The sequence below is a fragment of the Gallus gallus genome, chromosome 3 (assembly GCF_016699485.2).
Source record: "Gallus gallus isolate bGalGal1 chromosome 3, bGalGal1.mat.broiler.GRCg7b, whole genome shotgun sequence".
Classification (NCBI taxonomy): domain Eukaryota; kingdom Metazoa; phylum Chordata; class Aves; order Galliformes; family Phasianidae; genus Gallus; species Gallus gallus.
Genome location: NC_052534.1, coordinates 101363333 through 101381084, shown reverse-complemented (window position 1 = coordinate 101381084; position 17752 = coordinate 101363333). Strand labels below are relative to the sequence as shown.

The 17752-nt window shown below is 38.8% G+C and overlaps 1 protein-coding gene across 20 annotated transcripts in view; it reads left to right on the top strand.

Moving 5' to 3' along the window:
* Positions 1-17752, top strand: part of PUM2 (pumilio RNA binding family member 2) — a 63216-nt gene that overhangs the window by 21651 nt on the left and 23813 nt on the right. For 16 of the 20 annotated variants that reach the window (NM_001396838.1, NM_001396836.2, NM_001396833.1 and 13 more), the window contains exons 3-12: positions 839-944; positions 1234-1421; positions 2050-2222; positions 5689-5959; positions 6253-6346; positions 7537-7662; positions 8739-8878; positions 10141-10279; positions 15295-15438; positions 16352-16633. In NM_001396838.1, the coding sequence (NP_001383767.1) occupies positions 839-944; positions 1234-1421; positions 2050-2222; positions 5689-5959; positions 6253-6346; positions 7537-7662; positions 8739-8878; positions 10141-10279; positions 15295-15438; positions 16352-16633 (1663 nt within the window). The remainder of the gene's footprint in view (positions 1-838; positions 945-1233; positions 1422-2049; positions 2223-5688; positions 5960-6252; positions 6347-7536; positions 7663-8738; positions 8879-10140; positions 10280-15294; positions 15439-16351; positions 16634-17752) is intronic. The other 4 variants (XM_040697215.2, NM_001039292.2, XM_015284963.4 and 1 more) reach the window with 1 other exon arrangement.

The window sequence follows — 17752 nt, the reverse complement described above, 5'->3', positions numbered from 1 at the left end:
TGGTTTTATTTATGTTTGTGGCCTGCTAATGGCAGTCTTACCCTCTTCTTTAAGCAGTTTTCACAAACTCTTTCAAAGCTAGATTAATAAAAACCTTAAAAAAAAGATAATTGAATCTTGTTAGTAGCTTCATCAGGGCTCGTATTAAGCAGCTGTGATGTTGAATGGTTTTTATCTGTCAGTTAAGTAATAGGAGAGATTCTTGTTTGTGTGGTGCATCTGTAGTTCTGCACTGTCTTCTGATCTTGAAGACAGTACAAGAAATTATTCTGATACAGATTTGACCTGAAACTTTGCTTTGGAAATAGTAATGAATAGAATCATGCAGCTGTATTAAATGACTGGTACTTGAAGCTTCGAATTGGATGGTCACCAGTTTATAATCAGGAGATCCATGTGGTCTAAAGGAGCTGACTTGTCACAGTGCAGGTCAGTTGCTTGCTGAAATTTGGAACATAGCTCCTTTGTTTCTTTTTCTCACAGTGGTGCTGGTTAAAGGCCCAGCTTCTGAGCCAAAATGAGAAGGAAGCAATGCAAAGTTTGAAGTTTCTGAGAGGATTATTTGTTCAGCTTTTTATCACAACTGGTTATGTATTCTATACCTCTTCCTTGTAAGGAAGGATCTGCCTTGTTGCAGTCATGTGAGCAAATCTTTAATGCATCATCAGCTTCAGTAACAACTTCAGGTGTTTTAATTATTCCTCAACTCTGCGTGCTTCCTCATGTAAAGCTGACTTTGGTATCTCTAAAACAAATTGCCCATCATCTTAGTTGTGTTGTTATTTTTTGCCTATTTGCTATCATATTGTTAAAAAGATTATTTTCTCTTCTCACGCAGCTTTTACCTGCCAAAAAGTTTTGGGAACCTGATGATTCAGCAAAAGATGGACAAAAAGGGATATTCCTTGGTGATGAGTGGAGAGAGACTGCATGGGGAACTCCTCGTAAGTGATGAATAGATACGTACTGAGGAATTGATGGCTTGCTACATGTTATTTTAAAGTAAAGCGATATACTAAATGTTCGGTGTGTGGTGAGTTTGGTTTTACTTTCACTTTAATACTAAAAATGTTCATAGCACTGGTGGTTGTATGCTAATAACACTTCTGGAACATGGGATTTTGAATTCATTGATTTTTCAGCTTGTTTCATATGTCGTCTGTAATGAATTGCAGAAATATTGCAAGTTGTATTCAAAAAGTACAATCGTGATATTTTTGTTTGTTTTAACAGACCATTCTATGTCCCAGCCTATTATGGTACAGAGAAAGCCTGGACAGGGTTTTCATGGAAACAGTGAAGTAAATGCTGTATTGTCTCCACGATCAGAAAGTGGTGGCCTTGGCGTGAGCATGGTAGAATATGTGTTAAGTTCCTCTCCAGCTGATAAATTGGATTCCCGGTTTAGGAAAGGAGCTTTTGTAAGTAATACAGCATGTTAAGTTATGTAGTTACGTGCCATAGTCTTAGTGATTTACATGGTTATATTTCCTATGTGATCTGTCCAGGTTTTTTTTTCCTCTTCTCTTTAGGAAGTGTATAGTTGCTATCTGCCTGTCTTCCTTGGTTGGAAGGGGCTAAGGAGGTCAGAGGGAAGTAGTTTGGGAATCTTGACTAAATAGCTGCCTTCAAAACAGTACTTTCCTAATGCCTTTAAAGAGAGGAGGGAAAAGGTCACAAATAATTCAAAATGCATATTGTACTTTTTTTTTTTCCTAGATTTTCCTATTCTGTGTTTCAGTAAGGGGGTTTTATGTACTGGATGTTTTAACTGTATAAACTAAAAGTGTTATTGCTTCAACAGCACCGCTATAGTTAAGGTTGAGTTAGCTCTTCCATTATAAATCCTGGCATTCCTTTTCACATATTGGCAGTTTTTAATTGCATGTGGTCAAAACTTGGTGACCAAGTTACCCGCCAGATGCAATTCTATTGAAAAGAAACTGTTTGTATTGTTTACGTGCGCTGTAGTGTAGAATGAGGTCACCTTGTGGTGCTCCTATTGTGTTCTGTTCAATATTCAGAATCAAACAGATTCTTTTTCCTCAGGGCACTAGAGATGCTGAAACAGATGGACCTGAGAAAGGCGATCAGAAAGGCAAGGCTTCTCCATTTGAGGAGGACAAAAACAGAGATCTTAAACAAGGAGATGATGAGGATGTTACTAAAATAAATGGCAGAGGTTTGCCAAATGGAATGGATGCCGATTGCAAAGATTTTAAGTAAGCTTTTAACTGTTTCTCGAGAAGGCGAACATGTCTCTTAAGGCATTATTACAGTTCTGGTTTGTGTGTCAGCTTCAAACATTATCCAGCTGCAGATTGATTCTTGCTGCCTCACGTCCTCCCTTTCCCACTGTGCCACGTGTTTCTTAGGATGTCATTAGTGTGTGTGTCACTTCTCATGAGACAAATTCATTCTAATAAAGTATTTTTTTCAAAGCAAACGAGTACCTTCACAATGTGGTGAATTAAAGGGGGATGAAAGCTTTCACCCTTTTGATTACGAAGTCAGTCCTTTTCTCTCTCTGCTTCCTTTTGATACTTTCCAACTTTTGCATCTGACTGTTGTAGAGAGATAGTCCTACGGAGTCATAACGTACCTTCTAATTTTGCTGGTCAGTACCTCAGCCTAACACAGTTATTTCTCCACAAATGTTTTTGTGGAAATTATGTTCTTGGATGAGGGTTCACACAGCTGAGTGTCATAATTCACTGTATAGAGTGGGGTTACCATTTAATTCTTTTCCCAGGGGGAAAAAAAAAGGAACAAACTCAAGGTTTTTAAATGATACATTACTTTATGATAGCACAGCCAGCCTGCTTTTTTTTTAATAATGCTAAAATGCATTTTAAATTGGATGTTTTTAAAGGACTAATCTTTGTTTTTAGGTGACTGGTGCATTTATAACTGTCATTGAGAAGAATTAGCAGTATTAGGAAACTAGAGTGCTGCTCATAAATTCGTATTAATGTGATGAACGTGACCTAATAGTCGTGCTTTCATTAGTTTATAATTAAGCAAGTATATTAAATAACATGTTTGAATCTCACAATTAAGTATTTTCTACCCCCTTAAAAATGTAATTACCTAAGGCTAAGGAAGGAATCTTCAGGCCTATTTTTCAGGATATGTTATTGAAAAGTAATATAATACCACACATATTAGGGAGCTCAAAGTAATTACCTCCTTTCGGATGCATTCTGCAATATGTGAAATAAGTGAAGTTACTTTTGGTATTATAAGTAGCAAATGTAGAATAACTTTTTTTTGTCCTGCTTCTCCAGGATCTATTTCAGTTTTGAAATAATGATTTGCAAATCACAGACTCATAAACTCATAGAATGGTCTGGGTTGAAAAGGACCTCAGAGATCATTTAGTTTCAACCCCCCTGCTGTGGGCAGGGTCACCAACCACCAGACCAGGCTGCCCAGTACAGAAGTACCTTTTGTATTAAAGTAAGAAAGGATTAAAAACTAGAGCAAAGAAGCATCCAAAGCCAGAAAACCTCTCAAAAAACAAGGCCATCTAATTGAAATGGCCCATATGAAGCGATGATTTAAAGCTCTCCAAACAGAGGTTTATAATTGAAGTATTGACACAACTTTAACTATAGCAACAGAACAGTACTGATATAAGGAGCCTCCTTTACTAAGCAAACATAAGTAGTAAAAGAAAACTTTGTCTTGTGCTCCTCCTTGTATTTTTATTGTACTTAGGACAATTTTTGAACTAAAATATGTACTGAAATAACTGCTTCTTTTCCTTTTGTTCTTCGCTTTGTTGATAATGTATGTCACTTGGGAAGAATAAGGAATGTTAAACAGCTTCAAACTTGGTTTTATTCATTAAGCAAAATATAGTTGCAAGCTAGGATATGTAGATAATATGCAGTACCTTATAGATAGAAACAACCTATGACAATCATCTTACGTTCAAAAAAAGCCCAGTGTAACTGTGCTTTCACCTGAAGGATTTTGTCCTAAGATCATAAAGTATTGTTGACTGAACTTACGAAGTAATTTCTGGCTCTGCAGTCTGGAGAGTTGATGCTGGCAAGCACACAAATTTTAGCAGATTTCTTTGCCTTGGTGAGTAAGAGGGGACAGCTTTTGGAGCCCTGAAGGGGAAGGAGAGCAGGTACTACAGAGGCTGTGTCTCTATCCTAGAATTAGTCTTCTGGCAGTGTGCTCCTGGAATAGATACAGATTAATCCTGCAAGATTGATTTTTGTGGTTGTGAAACCCATCTTCACAAGTAAAGTGATCTTAGCTGAAATTTGTGTTTTTTCTTGAAAAACTTTGCATGTAATTATAGTTCTCTGCCCACACAACTAGTGCTGTTAAGGGATTACGAATTCCCTCACAGAACTCACTCCCAGTATTTTATTTTAGATTTCTGTCAGGAAAAAAAAAATGCCAGTCTAAACAGTATGGCATGACACAAAACGTAGGATGCAAGTCCAAATTCAGGTAGAATCATAGAATTACAGAATATCTCGATCTGAAAGGGACCCACTAGGACCATCAAGCCCAACTCCTTTCTCCAGCAGCACCACCCAAAAATCAGGCCTTGTGTCTGAGAGCATTATCCTGACCACAGGAGTGGGAATCTTTTCAGGGCATCAATCAGTTGACATCTTCTTTCAGGCGTTTGCATGCACTGAGATTCCCCTGTAGTCTGCGGAGATGTAGTCAGTACAGCCTGTGGAGATGTGAGAATGATACAGCTTTTACCCTAAGTTCAATTCCTAGTGACTGGTCAGTTGCTACTCGCTAAATTTCCATCCTCCTAATGGCATTTTAAGATGTGTAAACTTATTGATGTGCAAGTGTAGCTGTCTAAATCTCAGCCACCACCAGCTCTTTACATATGGAAAGACGAACCTCAAGGTTTTGGCATAGTAAACAATTTCCAGGTGCATATCTCTGATGTACTGCCAAAAGAAATGGAACACTCCCATTTTACTCCATCCTAAAGATTTTCTTACAGACAACAGGCTGTGTTTATTCTTGAGGAACTTAAGATGGAACTGATGGGATTATATGAGGAACGCTGTTTTCCCATCATCAGTCATTGGTGTAGTCTGTTAAATGACTTGTGTAGGGAAATTAAATGTTTCAGTCAAATGCTAAATGTGAGGGAGTTTTGAGTCTGTTTTACGTGGAGGTGAAAGATGCATTGTCTGCTTTTGAGATGTGGAAGATACTCGCTATATTGTGTGTCTTTTCCTGCTGAAGTTTTATTGTTGCTTTCTCTCCTCTGGCATGAGCACACAGCTGTGTCCTTTTGTTTCTTTTTCTAATTATTTCTTTTCGAGTTGTTTTTTAGTAATTCTGTCCCTCCCAAAATGCAATAACAAGCCATCCCCAAAATTACAGGTTATTACAGTTTATTTCATTTCACCATAAATAGCTTCAGTGATCAGTTTGTTTATTTTACAATGATTTGAGAGAGCTGTATCTTCTAAAGTTTAAAAAGAAAATAAAAACCATGCTTTGAAATGAAATGAGTCCTTTATCTTGAACCATCAGTGCATGCTGGTTAAAATCACTCTTGCTCTCCTTTGTAACTTCTTTGTAACATCTCTGAACTCAGAGATTCCTTTAAAATAGAAATACTGTAGTCTATCAATAGGTAGTGTTATTTAAGACTGTAAGAGCCTGTCTTGAATTTCTTCTGAACAGTCGTACCCCTGGAAGTCGACAAGCCTCCCCAACAGAAGTAGCTGAACGCTTGGGTCCCAATCCCAGCACCACAGAAGGATTGGGTCCACTTCCCAATCCTACAGCCCACAAGCCCTTGGTAGAAGAATTTTCCAATCCAGAAAATCAGAATCTAGATGCCATGGAACAAGTTGGTCTTGATTCTCTACAATTTGATTATCCTGGCAACCAGGTACAGATGGACTCTTCGGGAGCTACTGTAGGACTTTTTGACTACAATTCTCAGCAGCAGGTTAGTATTGGATTTCAGAGTATGCCACATTGGTCCTTTAAGTGCTATTCTTTTCGGTAGCCATTTAAACATATATATTCTGTTTCATTAAATATCCGTGACACAGAGGCAGATAAATGTACAGTTAATCTGGGAAGAGTACTGGCATGTAATTTTCCAGTAAAGTAATTTCATAGGGTAGAAGCTTGGCTCACAAATTCCTTTTCGTAAAGTAAATCCTAATAAATTGTAATCCTGACTCTTGAAAACTGAAATGCTGCTTTTTTTTTTTTTCTGTTTTGTTTTTCTAATAGCTTTTCCAGAGGACTAATGCTCTGACTGTGCAGCAGTTAACAGCAGCCCAGCAGCAGCAGTACGCCCTGGCTGCGGCTCAGCAGCCTCACATAGGTGAGCTTTGTGTGAAGTGCAGCAGGCCCTCACAGCAAACAGCTGTGTGTTGCTCTCCTATACTGCTTTGTTTCACCTAATTGAAATAGATTCTAATTTAAATGGATATTGAGCTTTTAGTTCAGGTTAATTAATTGATTAATTCTTTCTTGCTAATGACATCAAAAAACTTATTTATTTTTAGAGTTACTCCATAGCAAGAAGTTTGGCTGTCTTTTTAAAACAAATCAGTGGATGAACAAATGCATGAAGTTCTTGCATGAGGCCTGCTGGCAGCTCACCAGGAGGCTGTGTGTCAGTTACCACAGGGTCAGTTTCACAGCCACTGTGACAAAGATGTGCTTTTGGGGAGAGAGAAGTTGGAGCGATTGGCAGCTTCATGGGAGCAGTTCCTTACTTAGGGATGGGAGCACATCCAGATGTGACACTGCGGTAGGACAGGTTTAAAAGCTTCTGTCCTTTGTGTTTCACCACATGGTTGACGAGGTGTATACATCTGTGCACTAGCTGTGAGGGGATTAAGGGTTCTCATGTGCAGAAGGGCAAAAAGGAAGGGAAGCTGCATCTCCAGAGTGAAGTCTTTGTTCTCCTGTGGTACAGCGATAGTTTCCCTCATTGGCTCTTTCACCTAGATGTGATCAGGTCAGGCAGATCTAGACAGGGATTGGCAGCCTGCAAATAGCAGCTTTTCAGCATCCAGCTAACTTAGTGCAGTCTTGGAGGTGAACATGTCAGCTGGAGACGTTTCTGTGAGGCCACAAGTTCTGTCTCATGCCTTACTTTCAGTTCTGAACTGCAAAGAAGCTCCTTTGTATAGAAGTGCTGACTAAGCAGTCTGCTGTATTCCTCTTTTTTGAAATGCAGCATCTTCTGGTACATATTTTAGCAGAAATGTAGCAGCAAGCTTCCTATTTGGAAGGCTTCTATGTAAGGGTGGGTAGGTATAAATGAGATCAATTTCTTCGGAGTCTGTAGGTCAGCAGCACAAAGCTATTAAGCTTTGGGTGCAGTGAGAAAGGACTGACAAGAAACAGAAGCACTGATTTTCATAATACTGTATCTGCTCTTAGAAAGTTCCAAGCAATAAGCAGTACTGATTTTAATGGATATGTTTTGTGGTTTGATTGGTTTGAGTATGATAATGCTTGCTAAGTCTGTTAGCTATAATTAAACTCTGTTTATTACTGTAGCAGGTGTATTCTCAGCAGGCTTGGCTCCAGCTGCTTTTGTGCCAAACCCATACATTATCAGTGCTGCTCCTCCAGGTACTGACCCATACACTGCAGCTGGATTAGCTGCAGCAGCCACCCTAGCAGGTAACTGAATGCTTTCTTGTGTTTATCTTGATAATTTCACTGAATGAAATTGGAAAGGAAAAAAAAAAACTGAGATCCATTCTATATATTCTTGATAGATGTATTTCTGGGAAGGAGGGACTTGTAGAGAAATTGACGTTTACAGACTTGATGCTTTTCACTCTATAAAAGGAATTCAGTTCTTGTTAGATATGTATTCTGAACATGTTTCCTCTGCCCTTCTGCATGCAGTGGTTAGGTTTGTCTGTTCTGAAAAAGCTTACTGTTAATAAGATTGTTAGTGACATTAGTAGAGTCTTCTTTTCAGCGGATGAGACAGCTAGTGTTTCCTTGCATGTTTTTACTTGGTGCATTAGCTTTCTAATTCCACATTTTCTCCTTCCCAGCAAGCATGAGAATAAAACGGGTCTCCAGTGTGCTAACAAGGCCCAGACTACACATGAGCCCCAAGACCAGGAAAATGTCTTAAAGTGGAGTATTCAAGTCCTAGCTTGGTGCTCAGACCTGAGCCCAGCAGCTTGAAAAATACTAGATCTCCAGTTAATGTTTTCACAGGGGAGACAGTACAGAGATGTATTGTGTTTATTTTGATTGTGTGCAACACAACAATATAAAATTATCCTTCTGTGGGTTCTACTTATCAGTAGGTTAAAAGGTAAGTACGGGATCAAGCACGCTGAAGAGCGTTACGTGGAGTTGGCAGGGAGGCAGAGGCATGTGAGCAAGTCTTAGTACATTGCTGCTGGAGGATGAATTTGGCTCATTCTGTGTTGTCCTCCTTCCAACCATGGAAACTAATTTTGAGTGTGCTTTGATTAAGCTTTAATCACCGTACGTTTTTCATTTTATCACCTGAATCTCACAGGGTTATTTTTCCATAAAGAAGGTATGGCTTCATATGAGTCCTTTAAATTAACCCGTATGTTAACGTATCATTTTGACTAACGTCTCGATTTTCAAATACCCATTTCTGTTTTGACATTTAGAAGACAGATCAATGAGGGATGCTGCAAAGAGTATAAACAGTTATTTTAATTGGCTGCATTAGATGGAATAATCAAGTGTTCTGGTTTTAGGTCCTGCTGTGGTTCCGCCTCAGTATTATGGTGTTCCATGGGGGGTGTATCCAGCCAATTTATTTCAGCAGCAAGCTGCAGCAGCAAATACCACAGCAAATCAACAAGCAGCCTCCCAGGCACAACAGGGACAGCAGCCGGTACGTTCTTCATGTAGAGGAGGCATGCCTTTAAAGCCTTGCTTGTAGCATTTTCAGTCTGTATAAAGATCAGATTCCAGAAGACGTTACTTAATCCAAGTGTTGTTCTGCTGTGTCAATATTAATATATCACTAACTAACTCAGTGCTTAATTTCTTAGAATTTCTCTTATTTCCTAATGTTGCTGATGATTGCAGTCCTGTTTGCTGCGTTGTTGTGATTTTACCTGTCTGGATAATTCTGTGTGTGTAGTTGCTCACATTTTAAAACAAAATTTAAAACTAATGTAGGAAACTGACATGATTGCAGGAGAAGAGATGGAGTGGTTATTTTTGTTACAGCGTCACCGTGTTGTTATTTTTGCCTTGGTAATCGTGACTAAGCAGTTGCTACAAGAATTTATTGCAGTTTTCTTTCAATGAGTTTTAAATATGTATATTACTTTTCTACTGTTATTCTAGATGCAGTTTTGAAGCCTTTGTGAGGCACTTGTAGAGACAAGCAGCGTTTCTCCCCACAAATGAAAACCCAGGATGTACTATAATGTTATGCTTGATAGATGCTTGAATGGCCATTATTACTAGCAATGTAGTTAACTTCAGTACTGTTATTAGGAATTTGATATCTGAGTGACTTTGAGTTACCACAAAGAAGTTGTCACTGTTAAACTATCCAGGTGGAGCTGTCCTTCTGCAGATCATGGTTATGGTTTAATGTGTATCACCTCTCCAGCGGTCTTCTGCCTTCTCTGTAAAATTGATAACCACTTGGAATAAATCACACGTTGTGTGGGATACATTGTAAATAGTTTTATTTTGGACCTGGAAAAGGCTGTTTAAGCCAAGAGGAACAAAGCAGTTGCAAGAACTTAGATAGCTTATTAGTTCGACTGATGATCAGTAGTGTAAACAAATAATAAATTATTTGTAAGTGAAGGACAAGTGTTCACTTACTAGGTAATCTGAATCATAGATGTTATCAACCTTCCAGATTTTCTTCCTTTATCCGTTGATACCATTGACAGAGCATGAGTGAGACCAGAGCAGGGCACATGCATTGTCATGACCATCAGCAGATTAGTTTATGCTTTTTATTCTTTGTATTTAAATATTCTTGAAACTGATAAGGTGGTGTATTCAAATAGGAAATTCAGAACCAAATATCATCAGATTTGCAAAGAAACCGTTCTAGGCCTTTTGCAGCATATAACAGACTTGCTTTCTCACCTCTGAAGTAAAGGGTATCACACTGGTCTTTTTCAGGTTCTGCGTGCTGGAGCAACTCAGCGCCCGCTTACTCCCAGTCAGGGTCAGCAAGGGCAGCAAGCAGAGTCACTTGCAGCAGCTGCAGCAGCAAATCCAGCTTTGGCTTTTGGTCAGGGTCTTGCTACAGGCATGCCAGGTATGTGTGTTCATCAGCGAGTTGAGAGAATACCTGAAAGTTAAAATACTGGTGGTGTTTGATACCAGATTAACTATCAAAATCCTGCCATGTTTTTGGTAAGCTGCTTAGAATTGAGTTCTGTGTGGTTATGCGTTGTTTATGTATTTGCACAGATTCTTCAGACACAAGGAATTCTTCTCACGTTTTCTATGCTCATAAATGTATGCATGAGGTGTATCACAAGTATTTTACAGGATAATTTCACATAATAATGATGCAACTGCTCACCGTGTTAAAAGGTCACGAATTGTCTAAATAGTCTGATGCACCATGAAGTAGTAATTGGTCTTTCTGAAGTATTTTATTTACCTATGAATGTGATAATATTTAAAATCCAAAAATCAGAATTCAAAATTAGGAAATTTAGAAAGAAATTACTGGTTGATTATCTCTGAAGATCATAATGTGCTTAAAGTGGAATAGCTCCAAAGCTGAGAGGCTCTGATTCTTTCTTAGTGGGCATGACTTCTGACAGCAGGGTAGTATTACGTGTCTCAGTACCATATGTGTCAGGTTGAAGTTCATCATTTTAAATGCTGGGTACTATTACCTGGGCAAAAATAATTTGGCCCTTCTTGAATACCAAAATTAAGATTTTACATAGTTAAATCAGGTGAAGTTGATGGTAGCTGCAAATGCATTTGACTTGTACAGGTTCTTTCCCGTGGTAACATCTCTGCATGTCACCAAAGCACCAGGGAAGGCCTGCAAACAGTGCAGCTTACCATAGATGCTGTAGGTATCTTTGCAAAAGCCTCAGAGGCTTAACTGCTCAGTTTTTGATTGTGCGTTTTGTCATTTGATTTTGGTTTGGTTTTTTATTTATAGCTATTTAGTAGTTCTTGCTTTACACGTGGAGCTTGAGGATTGTGGAGTGGCTTCTGCAATTCCATTTCAAATTCTTCAGTCCTACTACAACGTATTACTCATTGCAAGGAATTCTTAAAAACTGGACAGTTTTCATTAAATGAATACACAAGGCAAAGTCAGAGGGTACACCCAGTTTCATCATATGATTAGTACCTGTTCGTCTCTACAAATGAAAATGGGGGGAGGGTTGCACTGAGCTTAGGCATCCAGGTTTGGGAATCTCCCTGGGACCTCAACTGTATAAGGAGCTGTTGTGCTCTGTGAAGATGTAGCTCAAACATTTGCTGTACAGAGGTTGCAGTTTACCCTAACATTGATGCCTAACAGCTGGCCAGGTGAATCACTCTGAAGGCATTATTGCCTGAGTAGGCTGCGTCAAGTGTAACTTCAGTTATATTGCGTCCACACAGCTGCAGCTGTTGACATGGATGGATGTAGCGTGCAGGTGGATATGTATATTAAGTTGTCTGAACTGTGTGCATGGAACATTGGAACCATCAGTTTCTGTTTGTTGGCAATGTGTGTTCTATTACCCAGAATTTGAAGTGTGCCATTGCAGTGGGTTGTACTTTCTTGTACCTTCAAGTAGTATTAAGTAGAAGTCGAATTTAATTGTGGCAGATACACGGAGAGGTAAGAGGTTGGCAAAAATGGTAAAGATTATAGCATATCTAAATAGGAAAACAGGTTCTGAATTTGATTTGTGAGAGGAAGAGTGCAGAGAGAGATCTGTGTCGGGACAGCATAAAGATTATAGCAGTACAATTTTTGGTGAGCTTGGGAGAGTGAAGTGAAGGCTGCAAGATTTAAGGAAAGAAAGAAGGCAAAGAGCTGGATGAATTTTCAAGTCTGTGTGCAGAGGAGAACAGCTGGATGTTGGGGACATTCAGAAGGAAGGAGCTGTATATTTTTTACACAGACAGAAAGGACTCAATGGTGACTTGCAAGTTATGCTCCAGAGTAGGGAGAGAAGCATCAGGATGGCAGTGTTAAAAGGGGCAGATAATTGAGTTGGCAATAGGAAGTGTCCTATCTGTTAACTTGAGTAGAGAGAAGTGACAACACTTTGACATATGTTTGGCTTAAACCTGAGTCATCAGTGAGGGAAGTTGCACAGAGGGAAGGGAGTAGGAGCTTTCCAGTGGCAGACGCTGAAGAAATTACTGGATGGATAGGAGCTGCACAGAACTGGTTGCAGGAGCCAAGAGAACAGATTTCCTTTTGTTCTCTCATTCTTTAAAAGCATTTAAAGTTTGTATGAAAAGAATGCAGAAAGTTTTTAAGGTGTGATTTTGGAGACTTTTAGAAATAATTTCAGTAAAACAGAACACTGGTAAACCAGTTTGTTTCAGTATTCCCCACTGATGTTGACACAGTATGTAGATAGAGCAGTTGCGTTCCGAGGTAAAAGATGTGAGGAGATGATTTGACAGAGAGGTTATACAAAACGAAACAGGAGGAGAAAGGGAATTAGGGGGGACAAGATGTAGCAAATCACCATCGTGCCTATAAGCAAGAAAGCTGGGAAATAGGGTCTGTATCTGTGCTTGCTTACCTGTTTGGAGTAGGGTGCAGAGTTTGTGAAATACTGTGCAATGAGGGGGAAAACAAAAGTCTAAAATTCTGTTATGAGATCTTCTGTTCTTCGGTTGTTTAACTGAGATTACATCTCTGAAATCATATTTGTGATGACAAAGTGAGTGATTTTATAACCTATTTTTGAGGTTCCAGATGCACTTAGCAAAGTCTCCACTGTTTAACCAACAGTGTTTACATTTGTTCTAGCAGCTTGAGTATGAGAGATCTGCTGTTCTGTGCTGGACTGTATTCACTTCAGAGATGAGGAGTAGGGGGGCACCCATCCGTTCACATACATAGCTTGGGCCTTCTGTGATGGACTGTCTAGATGCTGGTGACTTAGAGTATTGATTTTAAATGTTTGTGGCTGGTATAAGATAATGGCAAGCAAGTGTCAAGCATTTTGTAATGCAAAGGGCAAGTGTAAGTTGCTTCTGTTATTTAATTCAGCAGTCATCCTAGTCAATTACTTCAGAAAAACTAAAACTAATATATTGTGTTAGCATCAATCCCAATTTTCTGAATGATTTTTTTTTTTCCTTCCACCTCAAGCATTTCACACTGGAAGATAGGCTTGTTTACATTATCTGGGCCTGAAGTCATATAAAATGCTATGTACTGGTTTTAGATGAGCAGAACGATGTAAATATGTGAAAATTTCCAGGCTGGATGTGGCTCTGGGCAGCCTGGTCTAGTGATTGGCAACCCTGCACATAGTAGGGGGGTTGAAACTCAATGATCATTATGGTCCTTTTCAACCCAGGCCATTCTGTGATTCTATGTGCTCAGTCCTTTTTTATATAGCTACAGCATTATCTGTGGGTTTGAATACCTGGAGAGGGTAAGTGGGCTGAGCAAATCCTGGTAAGTGTTAACCAATTCTGAGTTCTGAAAATGTGATTTTCTGTGATACTGTGATAACCAACAGCAGGACCTACATGATCATACAAATGGAACACCTAAGCATAAACAAAATAGGTAATTAATATTACTAATGTATGCCGTGATATGTGTTGTTTTTCCTGATATCACATGATCTTCCAGCACTCTCTTTTGAGTTCTCTGCTGAACTGTACTAAACCAGGTAGCCGTCAGTCTCATTTTTTCCCTAGCTTGGACAATTAGTAGCCTCGGTGAAGACAGTAGAGCTGCACAACTCAGTTTTCTAGGCAAAAACAGTCGGTGGCTCCTACAGTTAAGATTTCCTAACCCATTTGACTGCATTTACCCTGCTTTGGTCATTTTTAACTAACTGAACTTCTGGACATACTGTGTGGAAAGGCTGTTTTCCTGTGTTGCTGGTGAGGAAAGAGATTGCAGATGCACCTGAAATTCAAAGTAGGTGGTGAGCAGTGGGAACCGACATGTTCAGAATGCTAGTAATGACAGCTTTTCCTAACCAGTACTGTGCATTCATCTTGAATGTGAGATCAAACCTGAAGTTCTGGATTTTCATTGCTCCTCTCCTCTTCGGTTAATACCTGAGATTCCTTTGTGTCTTCAGATTTAAAGATTCTGTTTTCTGCACAGCCACTGTGCTGTTGGCGGCTGTTGTTTTCAGCTCTGTTTTTGAAGCAGGCCATCTGATCAGCAGAGATTTTACATCTTGTTTTACAAACTGAGAACAGAATATGACTTAGGAGCCCGGTGATGAAGGTACTCACCTGGAATTAGAGGTCCTCATGTTCAGAGAGAACTTATTTCAGACAGATGTGAAGAAGGATGCCCTCTGTTAGACCTAGTTCTGAACATGCGTACTGATTTCAATCAGTGTGCAAAATCTTGGCTTTTTTTCAATTTTTATATCTTTTCCTTCATCCATGTCTTGTATGCTGCTCTTCCCGTTGGCTTTTGTTTTTGTTTCCAACTCTTCTTCCTTTTTCTCTACCAGTTCCAACTCAACCGGGTGGAATTATACTTGGATTACAGTCTGTGTTCTGCTACACTGACCTAGGCTAGATTATTTTGGTTCTGTTCAGAAGCATTCCTGCACGTGGAACACACCTTTACTAACGTATTTTTGTAGATGAACTTTTAAATGGGGACAGGTAATGTAAGGAATGGCCAAATTTGCATTTGGTTCAGCACTTCAACTGTATAGATTTCAACACCTTTTCAGGAGTACAGTAGTACAGTATTTTAAATTGCTTGAAGAAGCTGATTCAGTAGTGCTCTGACTATGACAAGTTGCAGTGCTCCCATACCTTTTCAGTGGTAGTATTTGGAAACTTGACTTACTAACCGTGAAGATAAACATTCAACTTGAAATTGCCAAATCTAGTGACTGTTCTAGATTTTTTTTTTAAATGATATAGAATGTTCCTGAGATTTTATAAGATTTTTGTTACTCTTTTCCAATATTAATTGTTTTTGTTCTTTTGATGTTTGGTTGATGTTCTGAGAGACTATGGCAAAAATGCTGTTTTCCCCCTTACAGTCTGTTACCAAGATATTTCAATGAGAGAAGAGATGTTGACTATTCAAGACTGTGCATACTGCTAATTCTTGTATTCTGTATTATGTAGGCTATCAAGTACTAGCTCCCACTGCCTATTATGATCAGACTGGTGCCTTAGTAGTAGGACCTGGAGCAAGAACTGGCCTTGGAGCACCAGTCAGATTGGTGGCCTCAACTCCTGTTATAATTAGTTCTGCAGCAGCACAAGCAGGTAAGTATTTGATCTTCCATGGAGATTTCTTCCTTGTTTGTACAGAACCTTAGCAGCAGTGTTAGTTGACTAGTATTTCCATACTGTTGATGTGGTTCATACGCACCCTGTGAGGATTTCCAGTTGTGAAGGATATACCACATGCTGTTTCTTATTGTCACGTCTGCTGTTTTATCATTTTCTCCTTTCCTCTCCCCATGCATACAACATGCACTTCTCATGACTCCTCAGAATGTGTCCTCTAGGAAGCATCATTTCATTGCTTCGGCCTGGCAGAAGATGATGAAATACTCTGGGGTCTTGCTATGCTTTTCTTATGAAAGTTGCTGGTTTTCTGTTTTGTTTTGTTTTTTTTTTTTAATGAGAGGTATGGCAAGGAAAAATGTACCAAATGGATAAGCAGAAGAGGAGAATTAGTTAGATGGAAAGTCTGTAGTTTTTATTAGGGGTAGAGCCTGGCCTCACCTTATTAAACAACTGTATTTATTGTATTTATTAAATTAAAATCCAAAATATTAACACAAGATGAATTAAATTATTTGGAAGATGAGATTTTAAGTTGATCTGTAAGCTTTTCTTGCTCTGACATTAGTTGTCTTTGAATGTTAGCTGTAACTCTGCTACTGCGAAATCAAGTATCAAAGCACAGTTCAGTGAACAGTAATGTTTATAGGTTTACAGTGAAAATTCCCTCCATTACATTACCTGTCCTGCAGCCTTGATTAGCTTCCGACGTATGCTTATTTTTCTATTTCCTTGGGTAATTAAGACTGTATGATATCATAGATTTTCTTTTTTAATATGTGAATTTCTGTTTGTTTAAGAGGGATTAATAAGATTTAGACCTGAATAGTCCATTTGCAGTCAGAAATGTTTCAGAGAGTAATTATGATTGAAAACGTGTGTTTTACAGCTGCAGCTGCTTCAGCTGGAGGAACAGCAAACAATCTCACGGGAGCCACGAACGGTCTATTTCGGCCACTTGGTGCCCAGCCACAACAACAGCAACAGCAAACAAATAGTAGCCTACAATCCAATTCATTTTATGGCAGTAACTCTTTGACCAATAACTCCCCAAACAGTTCCCTTTTTTCACATGGTCCTGGCCAACCAGGAAGTACATCTCTTGGCTTTGGAAGTAGCAGCTCCTTAGGAGCAGCTATCGGCTCTGCACTTGGTGGATTTGGCTCATCAGGTAGGTTGGTAATATAGTGAGGAAATTGTGAGACTTGTGTGTTAAGGGAAAAAAATGTATTTGTATCCAGAGACATGATATACACGTACATTTCCAAAAACAGTGTTGAAAAAAGGGTATGAAAATTGAAAGCAAATTTTAGGGGAAGAAAAAGGGGCTTAAACTCACTATACAAGAATAATTTTTGAAAGATACCTTCTAGTTGTAGATATCTCTAAAACATTTTTTTCAACTGAGCATTGAGCTTTGCCCCAGAACTTTGTTCATCCAGTAGGGTTATTTTTGTTCTTTATTTGCAAACAAAGCCTTCATTTTGTGTTTAAAGTATCAACTGATTACTGTTAAGAATTGCATTCTTCTCATGTTAGGAAAATTTCCTTTTTATTTATCTAATAAACTGCTTGTGATATTCTAAATTTGATGCAGTATTGTAGTGCTTCTAGGTTTAGGCTGTGATCATGGAGAGCCTTGATATCTAGGAGTAGTCCTTGTTAATTTCAGTAGATTTAATCTTAGATACATTTAAGCAGAGTTTGGAGCCTTACATTCTTGCAACATATCCCCCTCAATGTTATCAACCCATTTTGTGTTATCAAAAGAGAGAATTTTAAAAAGTCATCATTTTGTACACTCTGTGGCAGCAGTTTATTCTCCCTGTTTTTAAATGTGCAAGGTAGGTTTTCCTATATTTAAGAGTCAGTGTTAGTAAGAGGGATGAAGTAATCTTTTCTAAACATTTCCTTTGGCTATTCATGTTACATTCTAAACTACAGAACTCAATTGCTTACTGCTGTTATTGAGATAAGTGAACCCTACTTTTAGTGCTGCATATCTTGCAGATGGGTGGAAATTGGGAGAAAAAAAAATAGTACTTGAACAGTATTTTTGAAAGCAAAATGCCCCACAGGAAATTAAAAGTGCTGAGGTGTAGAAGTAGTGACTGTTACTACAAGACAGCTTAGTGTGGAAAAACAGAAAGAAAACCACACCCTTCAGTGCTAAAATGTGATACCTTTCATTTGGTACCAAAGTGGAGGTGCATGCTGACATCACATGGCTGCATTCCAGCACTGAGATTTTTCTCAGTATTGTTTTTCACGAAGTTATCCAAACATTTAC